This window comes from Cydia splendana, chromosome 8 (genome assembly GCF_910591565.1).
Source record: "Cydia splendana chromosome 8, ilCydSple1.2, whole genome shotgun sequence".
Lineage (NCBI taxonomy): Eukaryota > Metazoa > Arthropoda > Insecta > Lepidoptera > Tortricidae > Cydia > Cydia splendana.
The window spans coordinates 17,114,605-17,140,476 of NC_085967.1; the positions used below are offsets into that span (position 1 = coordinate 17,114,605).

The 25,872-nt window shown below is 36.1% G+C and overlaps 2 protein-coding genes across 3 annotated transcripts in view; both read left to right on the top strand.

The window, feature by feature from the left end:
• The first annotated feature begins 29 nt into the window (after positions 1 to 29).
• Positions 30 to 1,145, top strand: LOC134792949 (ribosome maturation protein SBDS). Its single transcript, XM_063764427.1, has 2 exons — positions 30 to 360; positions 452 to 1,145. The coding sequence occupies exons 1-2, from the start codon at positions 230 to 232 to the stop codon at positions 1,074 to 1,076; spliced, it is 756 nt and encodes a 251-aa protein (XP_063620497.1). The 5' UTR covers positions 30 to 229; the 3' UTR covers positions 1,077 to 1,145.
• A 385-nt stretch (positions 1,146 to 1,530) lies between these two features.
• The window catches only part of LOC134792946 (uncharacterized), a 48,070-nt gene continuing 23,728 nt past the window's right edge, over positions 1,531 to 25,872 (top strand). The window contains exons 1-5 of one of the 2 annotated variants that reach the window (XM_063764422.1): positions 1,531 to 2,033; positions 14,877 to 15,062; positions 16,921 to 17,416; positions 17,500 to 17,556; positions 22,860 to 22,984. In XM_063764422.1, coding sequence (XP_063620492.1) covers positions 1,833 to 2,033; positions 14,877 to 15,062; positions 16,921 to 17,416; positions 17,500 to 17,556; positions 22,860 to 22,984 — 1,065 coding nt within the window. In that variant the 5' untranslated portion in view covers positions 1,531 to 1,832. The remainder of the gene's footprint in view (positions 2,034 to 14,876; positions 15,063 to 16,920; positions 17,417 to 17,499; positions 17,557 to 22,859; positions 22,985 to 25,872) is intronic. The other variant, XM_063764423.1, reaches the window with a different exon arrangement.

Below are 25,872 nucleotides of genomic sequence, written 5' to 3' on the forward strand. Positions count from 1 at the left end.
TATTTTTTGTTTCATTTCATTGCTTTTTTTTTTGTTTGGTGCTATTGGTACTTCTTTCTTTCGAGAATGACAGTTCGTTGAACTTGTTTTTGTGCGCATTTCGCAAATGTTCTGGTTTTTTGTTTGGAGAGAGAAGAATCGTCATTTCCTCCAATTGATCTCGTTTTATTTTCTTCGTTATCAATTATTTTACTATCAATGTGTTGCTATTTAGTCTCATGAGAACAAGATGTCAAAGATATTCACACCCACCAACCAAATTCGTTTGACGAATGTGGCGATAGTTAGGTTAAAAAAAGGTGGTAAACGATTTGAAATAGCATGTTACAGGAACAAAGTAGTATCGTGGAGAAATAAAGTGTATGTGGTATTTATAGAAATTTCGTAATATGTTGCAACAAGTACATGGCATAAATATTTAACTGGTTCCATACCATTTGATTATTTTCAGAGAGAAAGATATTGACGAAGTTCTACAGACACACACCGTGTTTACTAATGTTTCCAAAGGACAAGTGGCTAAGAAAGAGGACCTTGTAAAAGTGTTTGCCAAGGAAGACCTAACTGAAATATGTAAAGAAATTTTAGAAAAAGGCGAACTACAAGTGTCAGACAAAGAGAGGCATTCTCAAATAGAATCCTTGTTTAAAGATATTGCAACTACTGTAGCTGATAAATGCATAAATCCAGAAACTAAAAGACCATATCCTGTCTCAATCATAGAAAAAGCAATGAAGGACATCCATTTTTCTGTAAATGTTAATAAGAATGCTAAACAACAAGCTCTGGATGTAATTCAGCTGCTCAAGAAAGAAATACCTCTTGAGAGAGCTCAAATGAGAGTCAGGATTCTTCTTACAGGCAAAGATGCACGGAAGACTAAAGAAAAAGTTGTTAAATTAACAACAAGTGTTGAAGAAGAAAGCTGGGATTCTGGAAATGCCAACATAATTTGCCTTATTGATCCAGGGAATTTCAGGAATTTGGATGAATTAATAAGGACAGAAACTAAAGGCAGTGGCCAGTTTGAATTGCTAAATTTAAAGGAAATGGTTGAAGGAGAACAAGCACTGTAATTTTAACTACAGCTTATTACTAAGTGGAATTTAATTTGTTTTTATTTGGTTGTGTAATAAAATTATCACTAATATATTGCTTTCATTATTTATTTATTTTGATAATTATATCATTTATATCCCAAGAGAAAGGAAGAAGTAGAGGATTTATATAAAAGCAACTAGTAGAATTACGCATAATATAATTACATAATGGAAATTAAGGTAAATCGCCTGTAATTCGTTACAATTAAAAATAGGATTAAAAATAATTTATATAAATAAGTACAGATTAAATAAAATTGATATAATACAGTAACCATAGACAAATATGAAACGGAACGTAAAATACAACTAAAGGCATGTGTACATTAATGTAAATGATATATTAGCAACAATTAGTAATTTTAATTATTTGACGCCGCTACCCTTATAAATGAAACATACATTTTAGTAATGATTGATTCTTTTGATAAGATGGACGCGTATTACGACAGTTCGCGCGATATTATTACTGTTCTGATAAGATGTATCGAATCTGTTTAGTGTGTATCGGAACGTTAAAGTGAATGTACTCAGCTAGGTACTCAAATGACAAATTAAAAAGTTTTATTTTTCTTATATTGGTACGAGATTTTATTGATTGTTTTCTTTCATAAGATTTTCGGGCAGACGGCGACTGAAATTGCAAGTTACTGTGATATATTTATTTTCAATATTTTACAATTCTTATAAAAGAATTAAATGAGCAGGGATAGCGAGTTATGTCTATAAGTAATGGAAGGTACAGAACTGGGTGGCGACCAGCAATTCTGTTTGAGATGGAACAATTTTCAAGCGAACATAACTTCTCAATTCGAGGCGCTGCGCGATGATGAGGACTTCGTGGATGTCACCCTGGCGTGCGAGGGACACAGGCTGGAGGCCCACAAAGTGGTTCTTTCGGCCTGTAGTCCTTATTTCAAGGAATTATTTAAAGTAAGTCGATCTTTCACTCCCCACACTTTGATGTGTCACCATTACAATGACTCTAGTGAAAGTTGTTATGTATAAAACACTTGATCTACTTACAAATGCCATGTCTTGCGTTCCGGTTAAGTACTCGTGATTTCATTTATTTGTACCTAATTAAAAATTGCACATGAAATTTTCTAATTGGCTGATTAGCATAATGATTGCCATGGGATTAATGTCCTTTGTTACTCCTGCAGGCTGAGCTCTGGGTGAATGCCTTAATTAATGCATATTTTCACATTAGAAATCACTTAGTGCATTTTTTTGGTATATAGTTTCAAGGAATGCAACATGCGGGTTTCATGTGGCTGAATTACTTTGGAGTGTGATTTGAAATTCAAACCATTCCTTTTATTGTCTACTTTCATGATGCCTGCATTGTTAGAGCATTGATTAAAATAAAATTAACTACTTAATTACTCCTTTCTTTCCAACTGTCCTATGAGTTTTAGACAAGTGTTAAGTTAAATGTAATTTTCTTTATTCATTAGCAGTCTCCGGAAAATTACACTTTACAATTCATGCTAAATCCGTAGCAAACTAATCCTTAGTGAAAGATAGGACTTGTTAAAGTGATATGATCAAGACTGATCAAACTTAGATTTCCATTAGAGATATGTTTTAACATTTCTTTAATTTTGTATTGTATACACTGCTATGGGACACACCATATATTTTCCCCATGCTTTTTTATCTAACACTTATTTAGTTATCATATTATTTGGTTATCTCACACTTATCACATGTGCTTTCCATTCTGATAAATTATTTACCTACAGCCTGCAATCTTGTTTCTTTAAGCTTCAAAACTAGCTTAAAATATAAACAATATTCAAAAAATCTAATTCTATAGAACTGGGAGGCCTAAACTCATGTAGTACTTACAAGGATAGGAGTCCTTAATTTTTTTCCATTATTTGGTATTATATTTGTGTTGTTTTAGTTTAGTTGTTTTATCTCTGTTTCATAAGTTGTTATGTAGTTGATGCTTTCAATATTTTTATCAACTAAAATTTTAATACAATTGTTTATATTTAACAATTGATAAAGATGCTCATTAAGTCTAATTCCTAATGATATCTAAAGTGTATCATATTGGCAGAAAATCACACGTGTAAATAATTTGATTATTTGATTTATTTTATTAGAACAAGGTAAACAATAAATGTGATTTTAATATAGGTACAACAGTATTTTTAGCACAACAGAATAGCTACTTAGGATTAATGAAAAATGGATTGCCCTAACTCAAAATATATGGGTCATTCCATAATAAACGCTACCAAGGGTTCAAAAATGAAAATTAGTTTAAGAAGTCAACACTAACCTATTTCCATAGAAAACATACCAAACCTTCATGTCAGAAAAAAAAACCGAAAAAAATAACAATTTTTACATGTTTTTCATGTACTTGATCGCAACGTTTAAATGATAGGCGTAAAACTAATTTTTTACAGCGATATTGGCAAGACTAATTAAAAAGAAAGTAACTGTCAACTGTTACCAATTTCCCGCAGTTATTTCAGGTAAAATATCGTAATTATATAATTTGTCTTTAAAAATATTAAAAAGCATGGATTAATCGGTTTTTAGAAGAGTATTTTAGACTGTGGTGTCAAAGTAACACCCGAAACGAAAAAGAGATAAAAGTATGTGTAACTTTTCAGGTAATTAACTATAACCAAACATATTTTGCCAAAGAAAGGCTATGATGTGAACCTATGCAAATGAGTAATAATTATTGTTTTAGCGTCTGCTTTAGTCGTATGTTTTAAAGTTTGAAGTTGTGTAACACCCGAAACGTGTTGATCGTCCGCCTGTCCGTCCCCGGCTTTTCTCCGTGATGGTTAGTGCTAGAAAGCTGCAATTTGGCATGGATACATAAATCAATCATGGCGACAAAGTAATAACACAAAAACTACAAAAAAAAAACATTTTTTTAGGTAAGCTCCTGTACAAAATATATCAAATTTTTTCGACTTCAATCCTGTGATGTGGGGTGTCGTTGGATAGATCTTTCAAAATGAATAGGTATCACCATCAACCATTTTTTGATTAAGTGAATATTTTCGGAAATATTCGAATCGAAAGAAAAATAATTATCATATCTTCGAGAAACAGTTTTTATTGTTAAGATTAATGTATTTTATAATAATTCAGCATTTATTACTTATGTTTTTAATCGAATTTATTAAAAAGACAATAATTTCAATAAAATGAGCCATAATTTCGTATAAATCTGTCTTAATTTCGTACTCGTAACACCCGAAACGAACCAAGAGTAACACCCGAAACAGGTAATTTATTTTATTAAAATTAATTGAAAAGTGATACTAAGTGTTACTTCAGTGTTTCAGTAGACTATACTAACTATTGTTACTTGACATAAATAAAACTGGAGGTTACTTGACAAAATTCGCTAAATTATGCATTTTGGTACTGATGGTCAGAAGGTATATAGGCCAAGAAAGGTACGCTCGGCTTGTATGGCGGAATGGAAATAATTAGTAATAGCTGAAATTTTCGGTGTACGGGACAGATAATAAATCTAGTGATTACGTCGACACATAATCCAAATAAATATATTACATTTAGGTATTTAAAAAAAAATTTAAAAATATAAAAAATCACAGAAAATTTGTAAAAAATATTAATAACATTTTTTAAAATTATACTCATAGATAAATATTTGCTTTATGACATTAAGCATGAATCACACAAAAAATAACTCTGTATCCTACATTTAAAGTAAGTAACCTACGGTTATTATTAAATTCAGTATATTTCCGTCCTCAAAAATGGTAATAGGCTATTTTTTCTCTCATTATTTCCAAATTACAATAAGTACAAGCGTTGCAATTTAATCGTACACTAAATAATACCGTATGGTGGGTTTTATGGGGTTGTGCATTAATTGCCTGGTTAAAAATGGTAATAGATCAATATCATATGGGATTTTCATTATGAGTTCTCTTTCGTCGAATACTGTAAAAATCGACTTGAAATATGATTCGTAACACAAAAAACCATCAAAAACATTATCGTTGCTTTAAAGTTGCCGCGCACGAGCCAGCGAGCTGACGCGATTGGTCGTTGCATGGAGCGGGGCGACGGAACGATGAAACTTCCATCGCCCCGAGCGCGAATATTTAAAAAAGTATTTAGTATATTTACTATTTACTCGGTCAAAACATATGTACCAGTGAACGTAAAAAACATGGGAGACTAGATTCGAACTAATTATCAGCTTTAATCTGGGCAAGAGTGCTGTAAATAAGAAAGTAAATTTTACCTAATTGCAGGCTTTCCGTCTTTGCGTGCGCGTTAAATTTAATACAATAATAGACCAATTATATAGGGCTATTATACTGACACACACCCAATTTGATAGCAGAAAAAGACGCGAAATTAAAATTTTCTTAGGGAAATCAAATCTTCGCGCCTATAAGTTTAAACCATTTTTCAATAGCGGTCATTTAAGTACCACCCCTCACCACTAAAATGTAATTATCAAAAACGACAGTTGCTAATGTTCCCTAAAGTAAGCATTTCTAGTTATTGCTGCAATACAGTGGTACCGGGCAGGGGCACCTTGCGACGCAAGGCCGAGCAGGAATCGCAAACCTTAAAATATTTGCACTAATTAATTGAGTTAGGATTTTGTTAGTACTCTTTAATTGAATAGCAAAAAATATAAGTTATGTATTAGAAATACCGTTTTTAGTCGATTATTAATTGAGTAATTATTGTTAAACTTATTTTTACCATGTGGTGTCGGTGTCGGTTAAAATTTCACTAGTAACATCATTTGGCGACTAGGGCAATAAAAGTCGACACCATAACCAACAAATTAACAAACAACAATAACCAACAAATTAATAAACAACAAAAATTTGCAGTAATATTCCAAAACTCGACTGAACGCAAGCGCACCGAACCGTGTCGCTCCCCTGACGCGACTCAGTGTCACAAAACGTAAGGCCGTGGTATTAACGTCAGCGGATAGCTGAGCGGCGAGCGGTGACTGCAGGCGGCAATAAGGTGTTCAGTTAATGTTTTTATAATTTGAAATGACTTCGTTTCCATGTAGAAATAACCAAACAGACTTTAGAAGCATTTAATATTTTATTTGTGGCCGTATAAATTATGTTTTATTGGTAAATTAACTACAATTATTCATATTTGTGGATAAAACAATATACATACTATAATTAATACTAAATTAACATTAAATAAATACATTATTTATGACATAAAAATACATTGCGGGTATTTAACTACTTAGCACTGTTTAATTACGATACTTGCAAGCAAGTAGTAAAGTATATGGCTCCATCCTATCCTGTACCACGATATACAAGCGATAACATTTTTGCGACAGTTTTGTATAGATAATGGATTTGTCGCTAGAAAATTACGATATCGAGATAAAAGTCAGGTCTCTGAGCGCTATTGAAACCTTAAATGCTTTTTACTTATACATGTTTTAAATTTGCCGCGCTTTTTCTAGTCAAGCTGAATGTGTTTCACTATAGAATAGTAATCGAATTGGTTCAGATTTAACGTTTAATGCATATAAATAACATAATTAGTAAATAACATAATTTTGGACTAAGTACATTATACATACCTACATGACATCAGGCTATGGTTTGGCGCACCGTGACCCTGAACGGCGCGGTAATGTGTTACGGCTGTTAAGTGAAGTCCAGACGGGATGATCAAATCGACCGATTTGATCAGAAATGAAATTGGGGTCAATCTCCAAATTAAGCAACAATTAAACAACTGTACCGATATTTAGAACCTCAGAATAATATACCCGGCCGGATACCGGATAGTAACTTTGCTTGATTTCAGAGTAAACAAACTGGATTTAAGAAACAGTCACTGCCATATTGTACATTACTCGTTTATTATTTCAAAACAATTTAAACATCCACTCACTTGCACGCGTAGGTACCTACTCATTTCGAACATAGAAATGAGTCACAGTGAACATAGAAACAGGTTAAAACCATGGTCTAATAAAACATGGTCTTCCATTCCCAGAGTGACACGCGATTACGTCACAATAACATTGCCACTTTATTTCAACATAACATGTTACATGGGTACATTATACCTATGGTTAATAAGTTAAAATATTTCTTTATAATTTTATAATTTTCATTTATATGTATTTTAGCTTAAATTTTACAATAACACATCATTTTTAATTACTCGTTAGCAATATCTTCCGATTCACGAAAGAAATTTCAGACTTTCGGGTAATTCTGTTTATACTACTGGCAACAGTGGCAACACAGGATAGCGCTGAGGACATTTGACAATTCGGATCTAGATAACTTCATGCCCTGACCGTCATCCTTGTCGAACGCGTGTTAATTGTTATTTCCTTCTCGCTCAGTGTCAGCAGTCGCAGTGTTTTCCAAACTTTTCACGCCGTAAGCTTGGTAATTAATGTGTAACTGTGAATTAGTTTTTCAAACGTTTGTCTTGTATAGATAAATAAAGTTTCATTTAATACATTAGATTTGTTTTATTTTACTATGTTTCTACATGAATAACTTAAAATTAATGCCGTTAAAATAATTTTCACCGTTGGTTAAAATTCTCCCACATTTCAAAGTTTGAGAACCTGTAAACAGCATGATGACGTAGGCGCGTGTCAGTTAGGTCATACGCGAATCTCGGAATGGAGTACCAGGCGGAGTATATTATTATACCATGGTTAAAACCTGCACAATGCGCACCTAAAAACCGAAATGTAGGTATTGTTAAATTTAGTTTGTAGTTAATTAGTTTTTTGGTGTAAGTGTATGAACCAAGGTCTGAAATAAATGTTTTTTTATTTTTTTTATTGTTCCGCCGGCCGAAGATTCGGCGGTCGGATACCGAATATTTAGCCGACGGTCAGGCCGAATATCCGGTATCTGACCAAAAACAACTATCCATTGCATCATTTGCATCTCTAATTGAGAGTGGCAACACTGTCGTAGGTCGTATTGCCCTTTTCTAGCATATACGTCCCTCGCTCCTACCCTCCCACCACACAGGCAGGTTGCTTTGTCAGTTATACAAGGCAAATTTTCAAGTCATTGGCTTGCTGTTTTTCCATCTGGAAGGTCGTGAAGCTAAACTGCTGGTGAGTTTTTGAATTTGTACCTCAGTTTAGCTGACTATATTGAAATAGTTATTTATTTTACAAGGGGGCAAAGTTGTTGTTTAACCGCTCGTGCTAATATTGATACTTGAGCAAGTAAAACATTCGAAACATGGAATCTTGAGCGTTGCGAGGGTTTCAAAGCACGAGGGTTAAACAAAATTTGCCCCAAGTGAAACACAAAATGTTTCACCATACCAACCCGAAGCAAATATTAAATGTAAAAATATTATACAAAATCAAATACAAATGAATGTTATTAAATATTTATGATTTAAAAGTCAATTCTACCAGCAAATATAAGAAAACAACTCAAAATTTGCATTTGATTCCTTTGCCTCACTTGTGAATAAAATGAAACTTTGCTCTCAGTTTTTGAAGCGCAAAGTAAGCCTTTCCGAGCTGGTGTGGTGAAAAACAGTTTCTAACGGCTTATGCCGCTCGAAATAAATAATTAAATTTTTCACGCCACTGTTCGGAAATGTGGCAATAGGTGGTCTAAAACCAAGCTGGAAAGTAGGCAATAGCTGTAGCACCTGAACCACCACTACTACAATGTTTCATTGTTATCATCATCTGTCATTGGTGACAGTTCGCTACAGCAATGAGTATAATTTAAAACATAAAAATCAATAAAAGGTCTTTTTTGGCGCAACTTTTTCCTTCAAAAATAAATTTAGGTTATTTATAGGACCAATATCTTGTTAAAAAAAAAACGAAATGTCAAACTATTCATTCATTCAGTCAGTTCATTCGATTCACGCTTAAGGCGTTTTTTACTTTTGTAGCTGTTTGTGGTTTTTAGCAAAAACGCTTCTAAGTTTAGAGTCGGTTTGAAGCAAACAACAGAAAAACGCCTCTTAAATGTGATAAAAAAGAAAAAAGGCGGAATCGGAAAATTCTCACTGAATTGGATAGTACTATAAAATATAAGAAACACGTATCTACGCTCGCTATAAAAATGAGTTCTTCTAGTGAAGAAAATGATATTCTTACGCTGACGCCTACCGAAATTCAAGAGACAGCACAGGCAGTGGCTAGTAATTTGCTACCAGAGAAATCGCGGGCTAGTACTTATAGTTATGCAAATGTTTCCTTATTTCCTCGCAGTAGTCGTGAAAAGCACTATGTAATGCCTCGGCCGGAAACGCTAAAGATGGAGTCGTATTATTCGAGGGCCTCCACCAACGTGTCGGCCCTCAAACTCACTCGTCCATCTTTTAGCGGTTTTACGTCCTCTCCTACAATGTACTATAGTTGTCCGTTAAATTATCTAGCAAATAAAAACGATCCGGAATAGTGATGTGAAAGTGCAAGAGGATATTAGAAAGAGAGATGCCTAAGAGTACCATACCATAATGAATACATGTGTCTTAGCTGTATATTGTATTGTTATAAATAATGTTAAAAATGCTTTATGTTGTTAATGTGTTCCAAATTGTGCCGTTTTGGCATTAGCTGTAAGGTGCAATTTGTTATTTGAAATAAATAAATAAATACAATAAATGTTAATTTTACAAAATGTACCTATCAAATTGTATACTTTACTGAATATCTCTCTCCTCACAGGTGTTACAATAAAGGGTGTACGTACTACATAATTAATTAAACACTCATAATATAATTATATTACATACACATAATAAGTATATCATAGGATAATATCCTATACATATTATGTATAATCACATTGGTTTGGCGTCTTCCCACCACCAGGCGATAACAAACATGTTTCAATACTATTCGTAGGTTCCGAATATCGGTACAGCTGTTTAATGACAGCATTTACACAAAAATAAAACGCTAATTAAATAACTTATCATATCCGGAACTACAGATGCAACGGATAGTTGTTTGGCCGCATACAGGATACCGGATGTACGGCCTGACCATAGGCCGAATATTCGGTATTCAGCCGCCGAATATTCGGCCGGCGGAAATATACCTACATTCCGGTTTTTCAGGTGCGCATTGTGGAAGTTTTGACCTGTTTCGTAATGAACTTTCGCGCGGACTCATATAGGTCTATCACTAGGTACGAAATTAGTGCGCGAGCTAGTGAATGGAACGTTTATATTGTTTTAAAATAATAATCGAGTACGATTATATTCCGATATCAAGCAATTCAAGCATAGTTACTATCCGGTATCCGGCCGGATATTAAAATAAGGGCGAGATAGGATACCGGATAGTAACCGAATATCCGGTGCATCTCTATTCGGAACCTAAAGTTTTAATCCTGCATGGTGCAAATATGTATAATTTTGAGACAATGACTTGAAAATTTGTCTTGTATAACTGACAAAGCAACCTGCCTGTGCGGTAGGAGTGTGGGGGAGAGAGGGACGTATATGCTAGAAAAAGACAATACGACCTAGGGGGCTGTCCATAAATTACGTTATCGATTTTTGACGATTTTGGACCCCCCCCCTATAATCATCCAAAAATCATGCATCAAATGACCCCATTTCCTCCTACTTCATGCTACCGTCATCCGATGTCCAGACCCCCCCCCCCCCCCCTAATTTGAAATGACGTAATTTATGAATAGCCCCTAGGGGCTGTCCATACATGACGTCATCTATTTTTGACGATTTTTGTCCCCCCCCTCCTCTAAAATCATCCAAAAATCATGCTTCGAATGGCACCGTTTCCTCCTGCGTCATGCTACAATCATCCGATGTCCAGACCCGCCCGCCCCCCCCCCAAATTTGAAATGACTTAAATTTATGAAAATTATGAATAGCCCCCTACGACAGTGTTGCCACTCTCAATATTATTTATTCTTAGGTTCCGAATATGGTGCAAGGAGTAAGGTGCAAAAGTGTAAACATATATTTGACGTCGACTCTTATTATGCTATGTTATACTTATTATGGAACTTAGGAACATAAACTATGAATAGAAAGAGCACGAAATAGTCAATATAATACGTTTGTTGAAAAAAAAAGTCTACAGACACTTAGGCGCGAAGGGTTATTGTCTCATAGAAAATTTGAATTTCGCGCCTTTTTCTACTGACAAAGTTGTTGGATAGACGTTAATATCAAATGAAAGAGTGGGCCTACACACTTCGCTGTGACAGAATGTGAAAGTGTCGCCAAAACTGTCAAATGACTACGATAATAAGTATTCCTTTTATAATGCCACTCCACACTATGCCATTCTGAAATAAAATAAGACGATAGATAGTCATTCGCAATTTTTATTTTTGTAGTGGGTCATAATTGACGTATATAATTACGAATATAATTTGAACATCAACCAATATTCAAATAATATTGGAAATGATATCAGTTATTTTTAATCAGCTATCATTCACGCGCGCGTTCATTTTGCTCAGACTTGGCCGCACAAATATTTGGTGCGAGCGAGACGCCCGCGCACGTTCGAATTGGCCTGTCACTTGTAGCAACTTGTAGGTAAGTACATACTTACCTACATACTATCCACGCGTCCTTGGCACGAACTCCCGCCACCGCCCGCATTGAAACTGTCCCCGCGCGCCGCAAGGAAATGTAATCCTTAGCATTAGCGCAAAGAGTTCAAATTTGGTAGTTTCATTTAGCGAATTTGTTAAAATGCACATATTTATTACATTGACCATATTTTTGTGTGATTATGTATTGAATATCACTTTGAACGTTATCAGAACAAAGTCTGCAAGAAATTATATCTATAACCATTTTTTCTAGCATGTTTAAGGCGTAAATATATATACAAGTGATACAAATAATATTGATGTCGGATTCTCGGATAAATAGCTTAATGAGGTAGTTTTATGGTAATTCAATCAAAGACCTAATTATTACTTTTTTTTTATATCAAGTTACGACGTATATCCGTGAGGCCCCGCCATTTATTGAATGAGTTATTTTCCGTGTTAATATTTTGACTGATTCCATTGTCGACTCATTATAAATATTATTTTCGTCACGTTTACGAACTAAAAATACTATTACTATTTTTAACAAACAAGAACGGCTCTTTTTTTTAACTATTTTTTTTTACCTACTTCCGGACAGAAAGTTGGTTGGATTCGAAAATAAAGTATCTTAAAATGATCTAAAGAACAGGAATAAAAAAAGAATTGCCTATTACTAATTAATGTTTAACGTAACCGTATCTTTACTGGAGTAATAGGCCAATTCCCGTAACGCCCGAAACAGCTACTTTTTAATGATTCTCTCGTTATTGCTCTTATACTTTAATTGTGTGTGTACAGGAAAAGAAAATATTATCAAAGTAGTAGATGAATCAATAGTTATAACCTCCTAGTTCCTGTTACAATATCGAATAGAACCTTATTTTATGAGTTGAAGTGTAACACCCGAAACGGTGGAATGACCCATATATAAAACTGGTCTTAGGAGACTTTCTCCAACTTTTTAAAGAAAAAATATTGATATTTACAGAACTTGGAAAAATGTACTGTTAGTGACAGAATCATAATTTTTGACATACAATTTATTGGTGCAACCAATTGCATTCTTATCCAGCATCAAAGCTAAGCTTCTTAGAGATCAACAAAGGTTAGGGCACTAAAAAAGCCAAGCCAATTTAAGAATTTTTATTCATAAATTTACGGTGTTAAGCTGTTTAGTATATACATATATATGTATGTTATATGTATGTAGATTTAACTACTTTTTGGAAATAAATAGATTTAATTTTTTTTTTTTTAAACAAATGGCACTCAAAATTAATCAAGAGTACATAATTGATTATACAATGAATGACATTGTCTGCAAGTTAACACATCGTCTCTTTATCAGGGGTGATTAACCTAATTGTAATGACACCATGTAATCAACCGGTCCCCATTGATTTACTAATGACTGTTGTTAAGTACAAAGTCCAGTAATATCAACTTTATTTATGTTATGTTTCATAATCATAATTCATTTGGAAATGGGGAATATGTAAGTAGTGAGTAATTAGGTAGTGATGCGCTTGCATCATCTTAAATTGAGGAAGTTCTGAACTCAACAATAACTAATGGTTTTATGGATAATGAAACATCTTTTCATTGTTAAGTTTTATGGCTAAACCTATACCATTTGTGGTTAAAGTGGCATTAAGGGGCTTTTAGTTTTAGAAATAATGCACTACTATTTCCATAACACACAAGGTGACTTTGATTATGACTGTATAGTTATATGGATAATTACTTGCTATGGACTATAATCCTAGTAACAGTGTCACAAGGCCTAAGTCAATTTGAGAAGAGGTAAAACCAAAAAAAAAGAGCTTTGCACATAATAATATAAGACGAAAACAAGAAAATATAAACAGTATTGAAATGTATATTAGGAGTAGTTTAATCACCATGGTTATTATTTATTAATCTTTGTTTATATAAACAATGATCAAATGAAACTAAGTCATTTGGATCAATGACCCCCCGAACTGAGATAAAACAACCATGATGTAAATATACCTTGACCATGGCTTTAATACCATGATTGTGGCCAGTGTGTAATCATTTGTTACTCATGGTTTTTTGGCTTATCAAAATAAAGAAAGAAACATATTGTAGCACAGTTTAAAAACTTTCTATATAAATGTTGTGTATGTAGTTTATTAATTTGCCATCTTAAATAGTAGGTACTTAAAGTAATGGAGCAAAACTGAAAAAGTAAATAAATCTAATTTACCTATAGGTACTACCCATGATTATATTCATGTAAAACAGTAATAGGTACCTTACACATTTTATGGTTGACACAATCTTATCTATAGTTAAAATCATTGAAATTATAGATCAGATGTTTTTGGCGTCAAAGATATTTATAAGTTGCTTATGCAATAAGCACATAGATAATTCAGTGATTATTTTTATTACATAATACATATAACAAAATCAAAGGAATTGAATATCCGGTAGTATGCTATAGCACATTGTGTATTACGATACTACTTGATTTTATGATCGCTTTTATGACGTCATTATTATATAGGACATTAATACCAGATTTAAAAAAAAAGTAACGTTAAAATTACACCCGACATTTTGGACGCGACATTGTACCTGCTGTCTCGGAGAAAGACTTTCTATTGTGTAATTTTCAAGTTTATTTTTATACGCAAAATCCCTTTTTAATCAATATACCTATATTACAGGCCTTGACAGTATTCCTATACGGATAGGTAATAATCCTATATCAGAATTTTATTCGCGCTTATTACAATTCAACACTAACAAATAGCTATTGTAAACGCAGGTAACTATAGTCCTATAATACAACTATAGTCATATAATACAACTATAGTCCAGTTTTTAACGTTGATTATTAACGAGCATTTTTGATTCATACTCGTTACTCGTACATTTATTTTGGAGCTTATACGAATGGTTTTTTTGGGTTAAGATACTCAACATAATTAGAAAAATATTTATAATATATTGTACTGGAACTTGAATTTGGACCATAGTTGTAAATTGTGGACTAAAGTTACCAGAGGGCCTACCGCGAACCACGTTCAACGTGTTGCCTCTCTGTCGCACTTGTAAATTCGTACGTAAGTGTGACAAAGAGGCAACACGTCGAACGTGGTTCGCGGTAGGCCCCCTGATTTTAGGGTACATCAAGTGAAAATATAGAATTGACAAAATATACAATTTGAGTGGTTTGTTCCAGAACAACCCATGTCCGCACCCCATAATATTCATGCGCGACTGCGAAGTGTCGCACGTGCGCGCGCTGCTGCAATTCATGTATGCGGGGCAGGTCAACATCGCTCAAGCGCAACTGACTGCGTTCCTGCGCACAGCTGACGCGCTGCAGATCCGCGGGCTGACGGACTGCTCGCAGCACAACGACAAGGTACGACAGCGGTTCATGTACGCGGGGCAGGTCAACATCGCTCAAGCGCAACTGACTGCGTTCCTGCGCACAGCTGACGCGCTGCAGATCCGCGGGCTGACGGAGTGCTCGCAGCACAACGACAAGGTACGACAGCGGTTCAGGCCAACATAGGGCACCACTGACCGTCTTCCTACGAACCGCCCACGTGACGGATCCGACACTCCGCAGTTTGATCGACTCTTGCAGTACAATGACAGGGCACTGATGGGTTCACCTCATCTGGCATAATATTGTTTGTCAGAAATACACTTCGCATAACATGTATCGCAGAAACACTTTTAGTCGAATGATAATTTTGCATAACTATTACTTGGCATTACTATTAGGTCATTACCTATGAAATTGGCGTTTTGTTCGGAGAATTTCAACGAAACACGAATTTCCATACAATTAATTTTGCGGATATTTTTTTGATGGCTAATTCAAACCAAACAAAATTTTTCCAGTAATTTTTGACACCTTTAAGGTATGTTTTCAATATCTCCATTTCTTGAAAATTGGTACCATTAGAAAAATATAAGTAATTTTAATACTCGAACCGAAAGCACATGAAAAGACCTATTTTCAAGGCTTAATTCTGAACACTTAACAATAAAAAATAACAATTAATTGCTGTCAAGCAGTTTGGCGAAATCATATTGTAGTTTTATTGTAATTGTGTATGTACTTTTGTAAAAAAAAAAAAAAACTAGGATCAGACTTATATCTATGAACAAAAACGCCAATTTCATAGGTAAGGACCCAATATTACTACGCATACAATACGTTTTGTAGCATATTATTTAGCAGAAGATTACTTTCGCCGACTTTAGTTTAGCATAATTTTATGTACCATAATCATCCTGCAGCATACTCTTATTATCGCATAGTGATATTTTCTGCTATTAGCAGAAAAGTGGGTTACGTAAGAACCGCGACCCCAACAAAATTGAACCTGTGCCAGAAAAGAAGGTTATATTAGGTTGGAATTGCGGCCTCCTATAAAAACGAACGGCTGTCGGAAAAGTATGTTAGGTTAGGTTAGAACTGCGACCTCATACAAAAACGAACGGCTGCGAGCAAAGAAGATTAGGTTAGAACTGCGACCTCAACAAAAACGAACACATGCCAGAAAAATAGATCAGGTTAGAGCATAACATTAACCTATAAATAGATTATGAAATAAATTTCATAATCTTTTTACCCGACGGACTTTATAGTTACTGATTATTTTACCGTATAAACACTTTAAAAACTAGCAAACAGCAATTCCATCATAACTCTATCCGTCTGTATACCTCTTCACGTTTAAATCGCTAAAGTGATTTACGAGTAGATGGAATTTGGTATGCAGATGGTTTACGACCCGTGGAAGGACAAATGGTAGTTTTATTCAATCTTTAACACCATTCCTCGTAGACGAAGACTCAACTTGATAACTTTATGCCACCTAAATATTATGCAATACATTTATCTGCGAAAGCAATATTCGTTTAAAAGACTATTATGAACAACAACAGTATGCCAAAACATGGTTCTGGATTTTAAAACTCTGCGAAATTATTGTATGCTAAATGATATATGCGAAAGGTAATTCTGCCAAACGACATTTCTGCCAAGTAACATTATGCAATACAAAAATATGTCAAAAAACTTTCTGCAACACATTAGTAAACCGGCACTGATACCTACACCATTTTAAATATGCACAGAGTCTGCGTTTCGATTAGTATGTCATGAGTACAAGCGACTATCCATACTTTATTATAAACTCGTGTCCTAATGCCCTAGTGCTCCCAAACTAAACACAATTTATAACATGACACTTTGTTTACAGAAAGTGAATCGAAAATCTCCTCCTTCCCAACTCCGTAATTTGCTCAGCGCCAAGCCGTCACAGTCTACCTCCTCCTCCAAAGCCGCAAGCCAAACCGTCGACGCGCCCGACGACCCCGACAAGACCGCCAGTCGCCGCTCCACCATCAATTCTCCCGATGCTGCCAGAAACAATCTCGCTGATGAAACTCCTTCCCAAACGTCTAGTCAAATGAGGCCTAATAATGATGACTATAACGAATGCACCTACCCGACCATACGGGTGAAAACTGATCTCGAAGCTACAGATGTCAAGACCGAAGAGAACGACATTCTCATGGACCCGGGAGGCTCGGACCGACCCGACGTAAAGTGTCAAGATTTCAACGCGTCCGATCTTTTAGAACCAAAAATGGAAGTCATGGAACAGGAGGCCAGCGACGAGGAGCGCTCCAGTTTCCCGCAGATTTACTACAACGAGAACAACACACTCGCGAACCCCTTCGCGGCCCTGCAAGGTCGGTCAAAATAATCTTTGTAACTTTTGTTAATACCTGCAGTCTTCACGCGTGACTAACGATAGTTTTTTTTTGTCCTTTAGGAAATATGGATCTCATGAGCGGAATGAACGCCGACGTCCGGGAAGACAGCGCGGAAGGTAAATATAGTCATATCTGTTATCACTTTCACATCATTATCACACGCACACGTCGACTCGGACAGCCGCGCCCCCGGCGAACCTTTAGCACAGTAGTAGAGGAGGCGGTCGGCTTGGTGCTCGGTGCAGGTGGCTAGGCGCGCGGGTGTCGGGCGACGGCGGCAGCCGCAGCGTCTCCGTCGGCGGCGGCGACGCTGCGGCTGGGCAGGCAGTGCGAACGTGGTGTTGTTGGCAGCGGGCGGAGGCGGAGGGGTGCGCTGCTCGCGCTGCGGGCGCCGGTACAGCAACGCGTCCAACCTGCGCCAGCACGTGCGCCTCATCCACGAGGCGCAGCCAGTAGCCTGCGCGACGTGCGGCCGCTGCTTCAAGACGCCGCTGTACCTGCGGCGCCACACGCTGGCGCAGCACCTGGGCCGGCTGCAGCCCGCCGCCGGCAAGAGCCCGCCGCCGCTCGTCGCCCAGCCCGCGCAGCCCGCGCAGCGCTTCCCCATGTAGCCTCCGCCGAGGACCGCCCCAGCGAGAGATGCGCTCGCGCCGGGACCTGACCGCCCGACTTAACGTAGCGTATTCGCACTAGCGATCCGCCCGCCTCGCATTCCTATTTCACTAAAAACATATACATATTTTAATTTTAATCGCAAGTCTGCTCTAAAGTATAATCCGGTACGTTTTATGTCGTCGAGGGGCGTATCGCATCTCTCGCTCCGGGTTTGTGTAGATGTCACTTTAAGGTCGTAATGAAGACTGTCAGTAGATTTATCTAGTCTGTGATCGGAGTGTCGCCGGGGGCCTATCTGCCGTCACACCTTTCCGCTTATTGCGTGCCTTTCGATAAATATACCGAGTGCCAGATGTAGGTTGCTTTGACGAGTCCCCGTTCCCCGTTTGTTGATCCGTTAATCCGAGATGATAGCTCCCTACTCATAATACCTATATTCGTTTCGGCCGCGCTTATTCAGAGACCTTGCGGTGGCGATTATGTTGTTTACTGGGAAGTACTCTCGGGAACAATGCGATGAGTCAGTGGCTAACGGGGCCTCGTTAAAGGGAATACACAAGTACCTTCCTTTCTGACAATAGACTGATTGTTGTTAAAGCATTTGTTGCGACCGGTGCTGATTTTACATGAACATAGGTTATTTACAGGTTACAATGTACATACATTATACATACACGTTATCCACAAATTGCCCGCCGCTTGCCGCCGCATCTAGAAGTAAATAAGGTGTATTTTCATAATAGAGAGTAATTTTTTGTACCGCGCGGCGGAGGGCGGCGCGCAGTCCGTTTTCCTTGTCGAGTCCGCGAACTGGTGTACTTCTCCGGAGATACATAATATTCGCCCACAGCAATAGTGATATTTTTATACACAATAGATTTTATCTTTACACGATGTTATTGTTGAGTGATTGGACGGCTCCCGGTTAATAGTTTGTAAAGTGTCAGATGAAAATGATCATTACATTAATAAATGTCTTCAAATTCATATATTGTCTAGAAGAACATAATAATTAATTATTTAATATTAGTTATGGTTTATAGTCAAACATATAGTTTGCCATAGTTCTCTGAAATGCGCTGGGTCGCGTTTTTTATAAAGGAGACAATGAACAAGAGGTGTAGTTTAGTAAACGATATACACTTATTTTTGTAAGTAGCTTTTTAATTTTGATCCATTAATTTTTGAGTCGCGATTTTAAGTGATAAAATTTTGCCATGGTGTCACATCTAGTCATTTCCCAGCAAAAGCATTTAGAAAAGCATTTATTTAAAGGTTATATGATTAGGGTTGTGAATTACAATATTAGTTTATCATTTTAAAATTAAAGGATATCCGAATAAAGGTGTGATCTCAAAGTGACTATTTCTTACGATGATCTCTAAATTTCCATTTGCATTTATTTTAAACTATAAAGCTTATAGTTATAACTGAAAGTCTAATTGAATCCAAAAAATAATCCTAGATTATATTGATTGCAATAATATAAATTATTCTTGGAATTAATCGCTTATATTAATCTATTAGTAAGGTAATTTGAAAAAAAAGCACTTTCGAATTTCAATAATTTTAATCCAATTACTAAGTTAAGATGCAGTGCAGCTTTCATGATAGATTGAACGAGTATATATTATAATGTTTAGAAAACGATCTCTTCGCACTTGCTGAGTTTAATAGTCATTTTTGAAACTAGGAATTTTATCAATACAATGTTTATGAATGTAAATTAAAATAATATTATAACACCGTCGGAACACTATTTCATATGAATTATCGGTATTGTTTTATCATGTTATTTACACTGTTCTGGCTTACGCCATAGTTGTAGGGCGTAACGGCTAAGAACCTTGCAATTAAACTGGGCGTTCCGTTTAGTTTAGGCAATACTTAATTTGATTCGCGAAATTGGTTTTTGAATGACGCCGCTTTGGAATTACCATTTCTTAAGGTGGTATTCCATCTGTCCAATGTCAGTGCGGCTCACATTCTACACTTGTCACAGTCGTCGGTGGCTTTCAATGTAGAATGAGTGACGAAAGCAGAATAGGAATAATTTAAGAACTTGACGAAAAACGAATGGAGGAAGATTGCAGGAAGGTTCTCTCTAAAGTAGCTGTAATACTGTACACCCTAAGGCAGCTGTTAAACTACTGTCAAGAAAACCGAGAAAGAGATGCAGAGGGCCTACCGCGAAACACGAAACTCGAAATTTCATTATATGCCTCTCTATCGCTCGAATATGCAAATGTGATAAAGAGGGATATAACGAAATTTCGATGTTTCGCGGTAGGCCCTCTGAATGGGAAACGTCATTCAAGGGTGTTTCGCGTCTCGATGGAATGGCCTAGGCGGATCGTACAGTTTGAATGTTTGGTAGTTGGTCGCCCTTCATGCAATATTTAATTTAAGACCTCTGTAACGACAATATGCACTATAAAGGATTCGGTTTACTTGTTACACGTTTTACACACAACACCACACTCAATAGTTAAATCATACATTTTCTTACATGATTAAAAATTATAGGTAATTCGCCAGTAACTGGCCGGTTTTAGTAACTGACCGCCCTAAACTAAAAATGAATTCTATTCACCTATAAATAGAACTCATTTTAGTATAAGATTTCAATAACTGGCCACCTTATAATAAAATGAGTTCTATTTATAGGTGAATAGAATTCATTTTTAGTTTAGGGCGGCCAGTTACTAAAACCGGCCAATTACGTACGAATCACCCTATGACATCACAGTACAATTTATAACTATAAAGGGAAAATAATTCGAACAGTTGAGATGACAAACATATTTTAATCATGTAAGAAGAAACGCAATAGAAATAAATACAATATTTTTATTTCTATATACAACAGATATACATATTTGTTTGTTTTACAATAGTAGAACTGTTAATTTTAGGTTGTATATATCGTTCATCATTATGTACATAACTATTGTAATTTTTTACTAAATATCAGAAAATAAAGTTCTACAATGACTTAAGTTTTTAGTTGTTAACGCTAACGCAATACAATGTTATTCTTAATTATACTTTCTGATGCTATAGGTACGTACATTTTCTTAACTTTTGTTGCGTCTATTTTATTGGACGCTTATGATCATGAGTCATTAACACGGGTATTTAATATGATTGATAATGCAATATTTACCTACTAGTATGATTAAGTAATTCCGGTACAGATAATGTGTTTTGTGATCATCGGCGTCGCCAAATATTAATTGACGACACTTGTACGTGATAGTTACTACAATGGTATGGTCAAATATTCAGCCCATTTTCAAACGAGTTTTTAAACATATCCTTATTGTCTGAAAGCCTACCACCATCGAAAATCGTTGCTGCCTCTCCATCGCTCTTGCATATTCGAGCGATAAAGAGGTAGATAAAGAAATTTTAAATTTCGGTTTCCGCAGTAGGGACTCTGTTTTGTTTTGGTATTGCCAACGCATTAATTACCGGCCACACTTTTATCTGACAATTCTTAACCTTATTGCAAGGTAATAAGGCCTACCAATAGTGTTGCTGTTAGTACATACCTTCGATTTTATAAATAGAAACAAGTTTAATTACAAGTAATTAAGCTATTTTGTGTCAGAATAGATAACGAGACGGATTCACACGAGGAGGTTGACTCGATGACCACAATCATTGTTGGTAACTATCACGTGAGATTGGTATGATAAAGTTCTGTCGAAAAAGATGAGAATTAGGCTATAGTTTCGTATAAAACGAATGACAACGTCTGATAATTAAATTGCGAAATAAACTTTTATATATTTTAAGAACAGATTTTTTAAATGTGTACATTGATTCACTTTTTACCTAAGCTATTATGAAGTAGAACACATGTTTAAAAAGTTTAAGAATCCTGTTGAACTATTTGTAATAAGGCGCAGGGGGGCAATTTAGACTGCGGGGTAATTTAAACTAATCGAAATATCTTCCATGTTTTACATTATTAACTAGAGTGCCACATATGTCCAGATAGCGAAAAAGATGTTTTGTGTGTGACTCTAGTTAATAATGTAAAACATGGAAGATATTTTGTTTAAGTATTAGTTTAAATTACCCCGCAATCTAAATTGTCCCCTGCACCTTACAGGATTTTAATATGCCTATATTATTATTGTATAACAAAAAGCCTATGCCAATTCTCATCTTGTTTGGAACGTTTCACTTCATTTGGACCGTGTTTCCCTTCCCTCCTTGCTCCTTATCACTTTAAATCCTTAATATCGCGATATAAGTATTCAGCAAACACGGCCATCTGAAATGAAACTCAATAATGTGTGCATTTATGTCAGCCCGGGCAAAAAGTTGCATTTCTGTATCCAGTCCATTTTGACAAAGGAGAGACAAATTGTACACAAGTGTTGATAAAAAAACAGATCGCATGATTAAGGTCCTGTGTGCGGCGAGGAAACTACGCGGTTCCATATTAGCGCGATTATGACTTACACGGCCTAATAACGAAAATGTCCGGGGGCCACCAAGTGGTTAAAAACTGCGATCTCATCACTAGTTATCTGCCGTTTAAATTAAAATCCCACTTAAATGTTCACTGTCGAATTCGGCTTGTTACCAACATGAAGCTTTGGAACTGCGTAGTCCGCTCTCCGGACAGCGAAATTCTAAGATCATCTGTCTTCAAGAGCGATAGATGATGGAGACAGACGGTCATTCGAATTTCGAAGACCTGTGTAACGCTTTTCGTGTGTCAGTTTGCGATCTGAGACGGCCTTTACCCCGTCTCCTTAGTCATTAGTGTAATGTATGATGTTGTCAGCGGGGCGGTGGGACGGGCGACGCAACCGCCCGGTGCCGGACGCGGTGTGGCTCGAGCAGCACCGCCGCGCGCTGCCCTTCGTGCTCAAGCGCGAGAACGAAAGAGGCGCTGCCGCACCACGGCTGGTAAATATATTTTATTATTTTATTTTCTTATAGTTTTGTGTAACCGCAGTCAGCTGAACGCTCGGTTAAGGCCTAGGCACATGTTACATGTTAGACGCATCATACGGTCACGTTACGTAGGACACTACACTGATGGCGGAGCGTCCTTAGGCCGCTTGTATGCGTTCGTTGTTTTTACCTGACAATTGCCCGTGTTAGGCAACGATGATTTGTTTTCTTGGGTGTATATGCCGGTAGCCACATACAAAACGGACGTATACATACAAACGGCATTAGAAGTAAATTCCCACCGGATTGCTAAATTTTCAGCCAATTGAGCACTTTTACTGGCTTACGAAGAAAGGGAGAGCCGAATTAGCTCCCTCTTCCGTATGGAAATAATCGTAGGATTATTCTTGACTCACCGCCCAAGTAACACACAAGCAGGATAATAGAGTAAAATTATCATCTTATTCAAATTATGATTGCATAAATTTTGTGTATAAGCGGTGGAAATTACTAAATTCGGAATAAAGAAATATGTGGGCCTAGTGGGGCCTATATACCAATTAATGCTGAATAAATTTTGCATAGTATCGGTTTTGCATATTAAAACTGAATATTACTTATTTCTTACACAGTTAGTCGGACATTATTCAGCTTAAATCATTTGTGGTTACTAAAAGCTGAATAATAGCGGCATTAGCAGCAATTAGCTGTATATATTCTGTGTTGTGAGATATTAAGCAGACAGTATTAAGAAAAATGTGATAGTGGCTACTAAATGTTGAAAAGAAGCGTCGGTGGAGACTTTCAACTGTATAAAAGCGGTTGCAGTTTCTGTTTTAATGCTAGTTTTTGAATAAAGGTGGACGCTATTACTGGAAGCTGTAATGAAATCCAAATCTTATTTGTTATTCAGTAGCTGCATATATGGGTTAATTATGGCTTTTATAGACATAACGTCTGAATAATAAATACTAAAACAACACTTATACTTAAGTTATAGCGATTTTAGTACACATGTACTATCTTTTCTTGCTAAAAGCTGCAAAATGAACGCAATGACAAGCGCTATTCAAACTACTGCTTAGTATCAACAAGTGCGCGGTGGAGAGGGTTCCGTAGCTTTATACACGGTCAACGGTGCTACTTGAGCCTGAGGCCCCGTTCGCACGGCAGCTTTTTCAACGTGCGTTAAAAAAGCGTTTGAATGACACAAATGGATGTATGTATTCACACGAAGGCGGTTTTTAAGCGCAGCGCTTTTTTATCGAGCACTGTTCGATTTTCGGCGTTGAGCGTTGGCGTCAAATTGAATAGAGCATACGGAACTCCGTGTATCTGTTCTCACAAGCGTTAAAAAAGCGCCGGCGCTGCTGTCAGTTGGCTGTCAAGTGTCAATTTTTAATGTCAATCGTCAAGATTATTATTAGTTTCACCTTAAAAATGTCAACTTATGCTTACAAATTCCTGAAATATTCAAGCTATATTCAAATAATACGTCGTAATAGCAAATAAAGTATGGCTTTGCTGAGATGCGTACGTGGCAGTACGACTCACAAGTGATTTTTAAGCGTTCATATGAACACAAATATTGGAAACGGTAAAAAAGCGCCAACGTCGGGTTTTAACGCAACGCTTTTTAAGCTGTCGTGCGAATGGGGCCTGATTGCCTTGAGCTTGAGCTTGTTTTTATTTTATTTTGAACGCATCTTGCGTATTTATTCTTTAATCCAATCATTATTAAAAAAATCGAGGTTTAGTTTTCTTAACAATTCTTTTCGATTGGTTATTTTACGTAAACAATTACTAGCTTCCATCGTAAACACTGTTAACGGATCATTTGAATACCTTACTGCAACGAGATAAGGTTTACCAATGGCCATTTAAGGTTGTTGCTAGTTGGCAAACAAGGTGTCAAATGCTAGTTATTGATATTGTTGCATTAAAAACTTGTAGACTGGACTGGGTATGTGAAAAATAAAACAATCACCCCCATTAAAATATAGCGAAATCGGTTCTCCTGTCGATTTTGAACGGACTGTTTTTAGGTTTCAAGTGGGTCTACTCATACCCATCCCACACTATACTCGTACTCATACCTAAACAATACTGCCCATACCAAACTATACTTGTACTCATACCCGTGATACCCGCACCTTCGCACCTATACCATATTCATATTCATACCATACTCGTAACCATACCATACTCATACTATATACATCTTCGTACTCACGTCGTACATCTTTGCGTGTACCTTTACCTACTACATATTTGTCGGAACTGATAACGGAAAAAATAACTGTGTAATCTGCCGTGCCCCCAGATTTATCATATAACTTAAATATTATATCGCGTTTATAATATTAGTAGGAAGTAGGATTGAATATTGCCCGTGTTACATACCTATAATATTTCTCATCAAACTAGTGAGGATCTATGTGGTTTTTACCATTTGTGTATAGAACCCTAATAGGCTTTAAGATTGAGAAAACAATTACTATTATACTGATGTTATTCAAAACTTGTTGTTCTAAAACCATTATTATCTAACATGTAGCTTAGTAACGCGAATAATGTGAATGCCTATTCAGAAATTTAGCACATAATAGCTGTGGCAGCAGCTTATATTCAGCACAGTCGGACGCCATTACGGTTGCTCATATTCTAACCTCTACAATTAAATAGGAATTTAAAATGAACTGAAAAACCCATTTATATTCATTTATAAAACTAGTTTTATCGTAGCATAACTTGTTAAAGTACATTTTCTATCACTAAAACATCTAACCACCGCAAAAAAATTACAAATTTAAAAGTGGAGTACTAAATTTTCTATATTTACTTTCTAAACAGTGCATTATTTTGTTTTAAAATTTTAAATAAAATGTATATATATATTT

What these genes read in the sequence shown, in the direction of transcription:
- LOC134792949 (XM_063764427.1), top strand. Translation starts at nt 230, where the DNA reads ATGTCAAAGATATTCACACCCACCAACCAAATTCGTTTGACGAATGTG. An exon ending in GTATCGTGGAGAAATAAAGT is followed by an intron (nt 361 to 451) that starts GTATGTGGTATT and finishes GATTATTTTCAG; the next exon opens with AGAGAAAGATATTGACGAAG.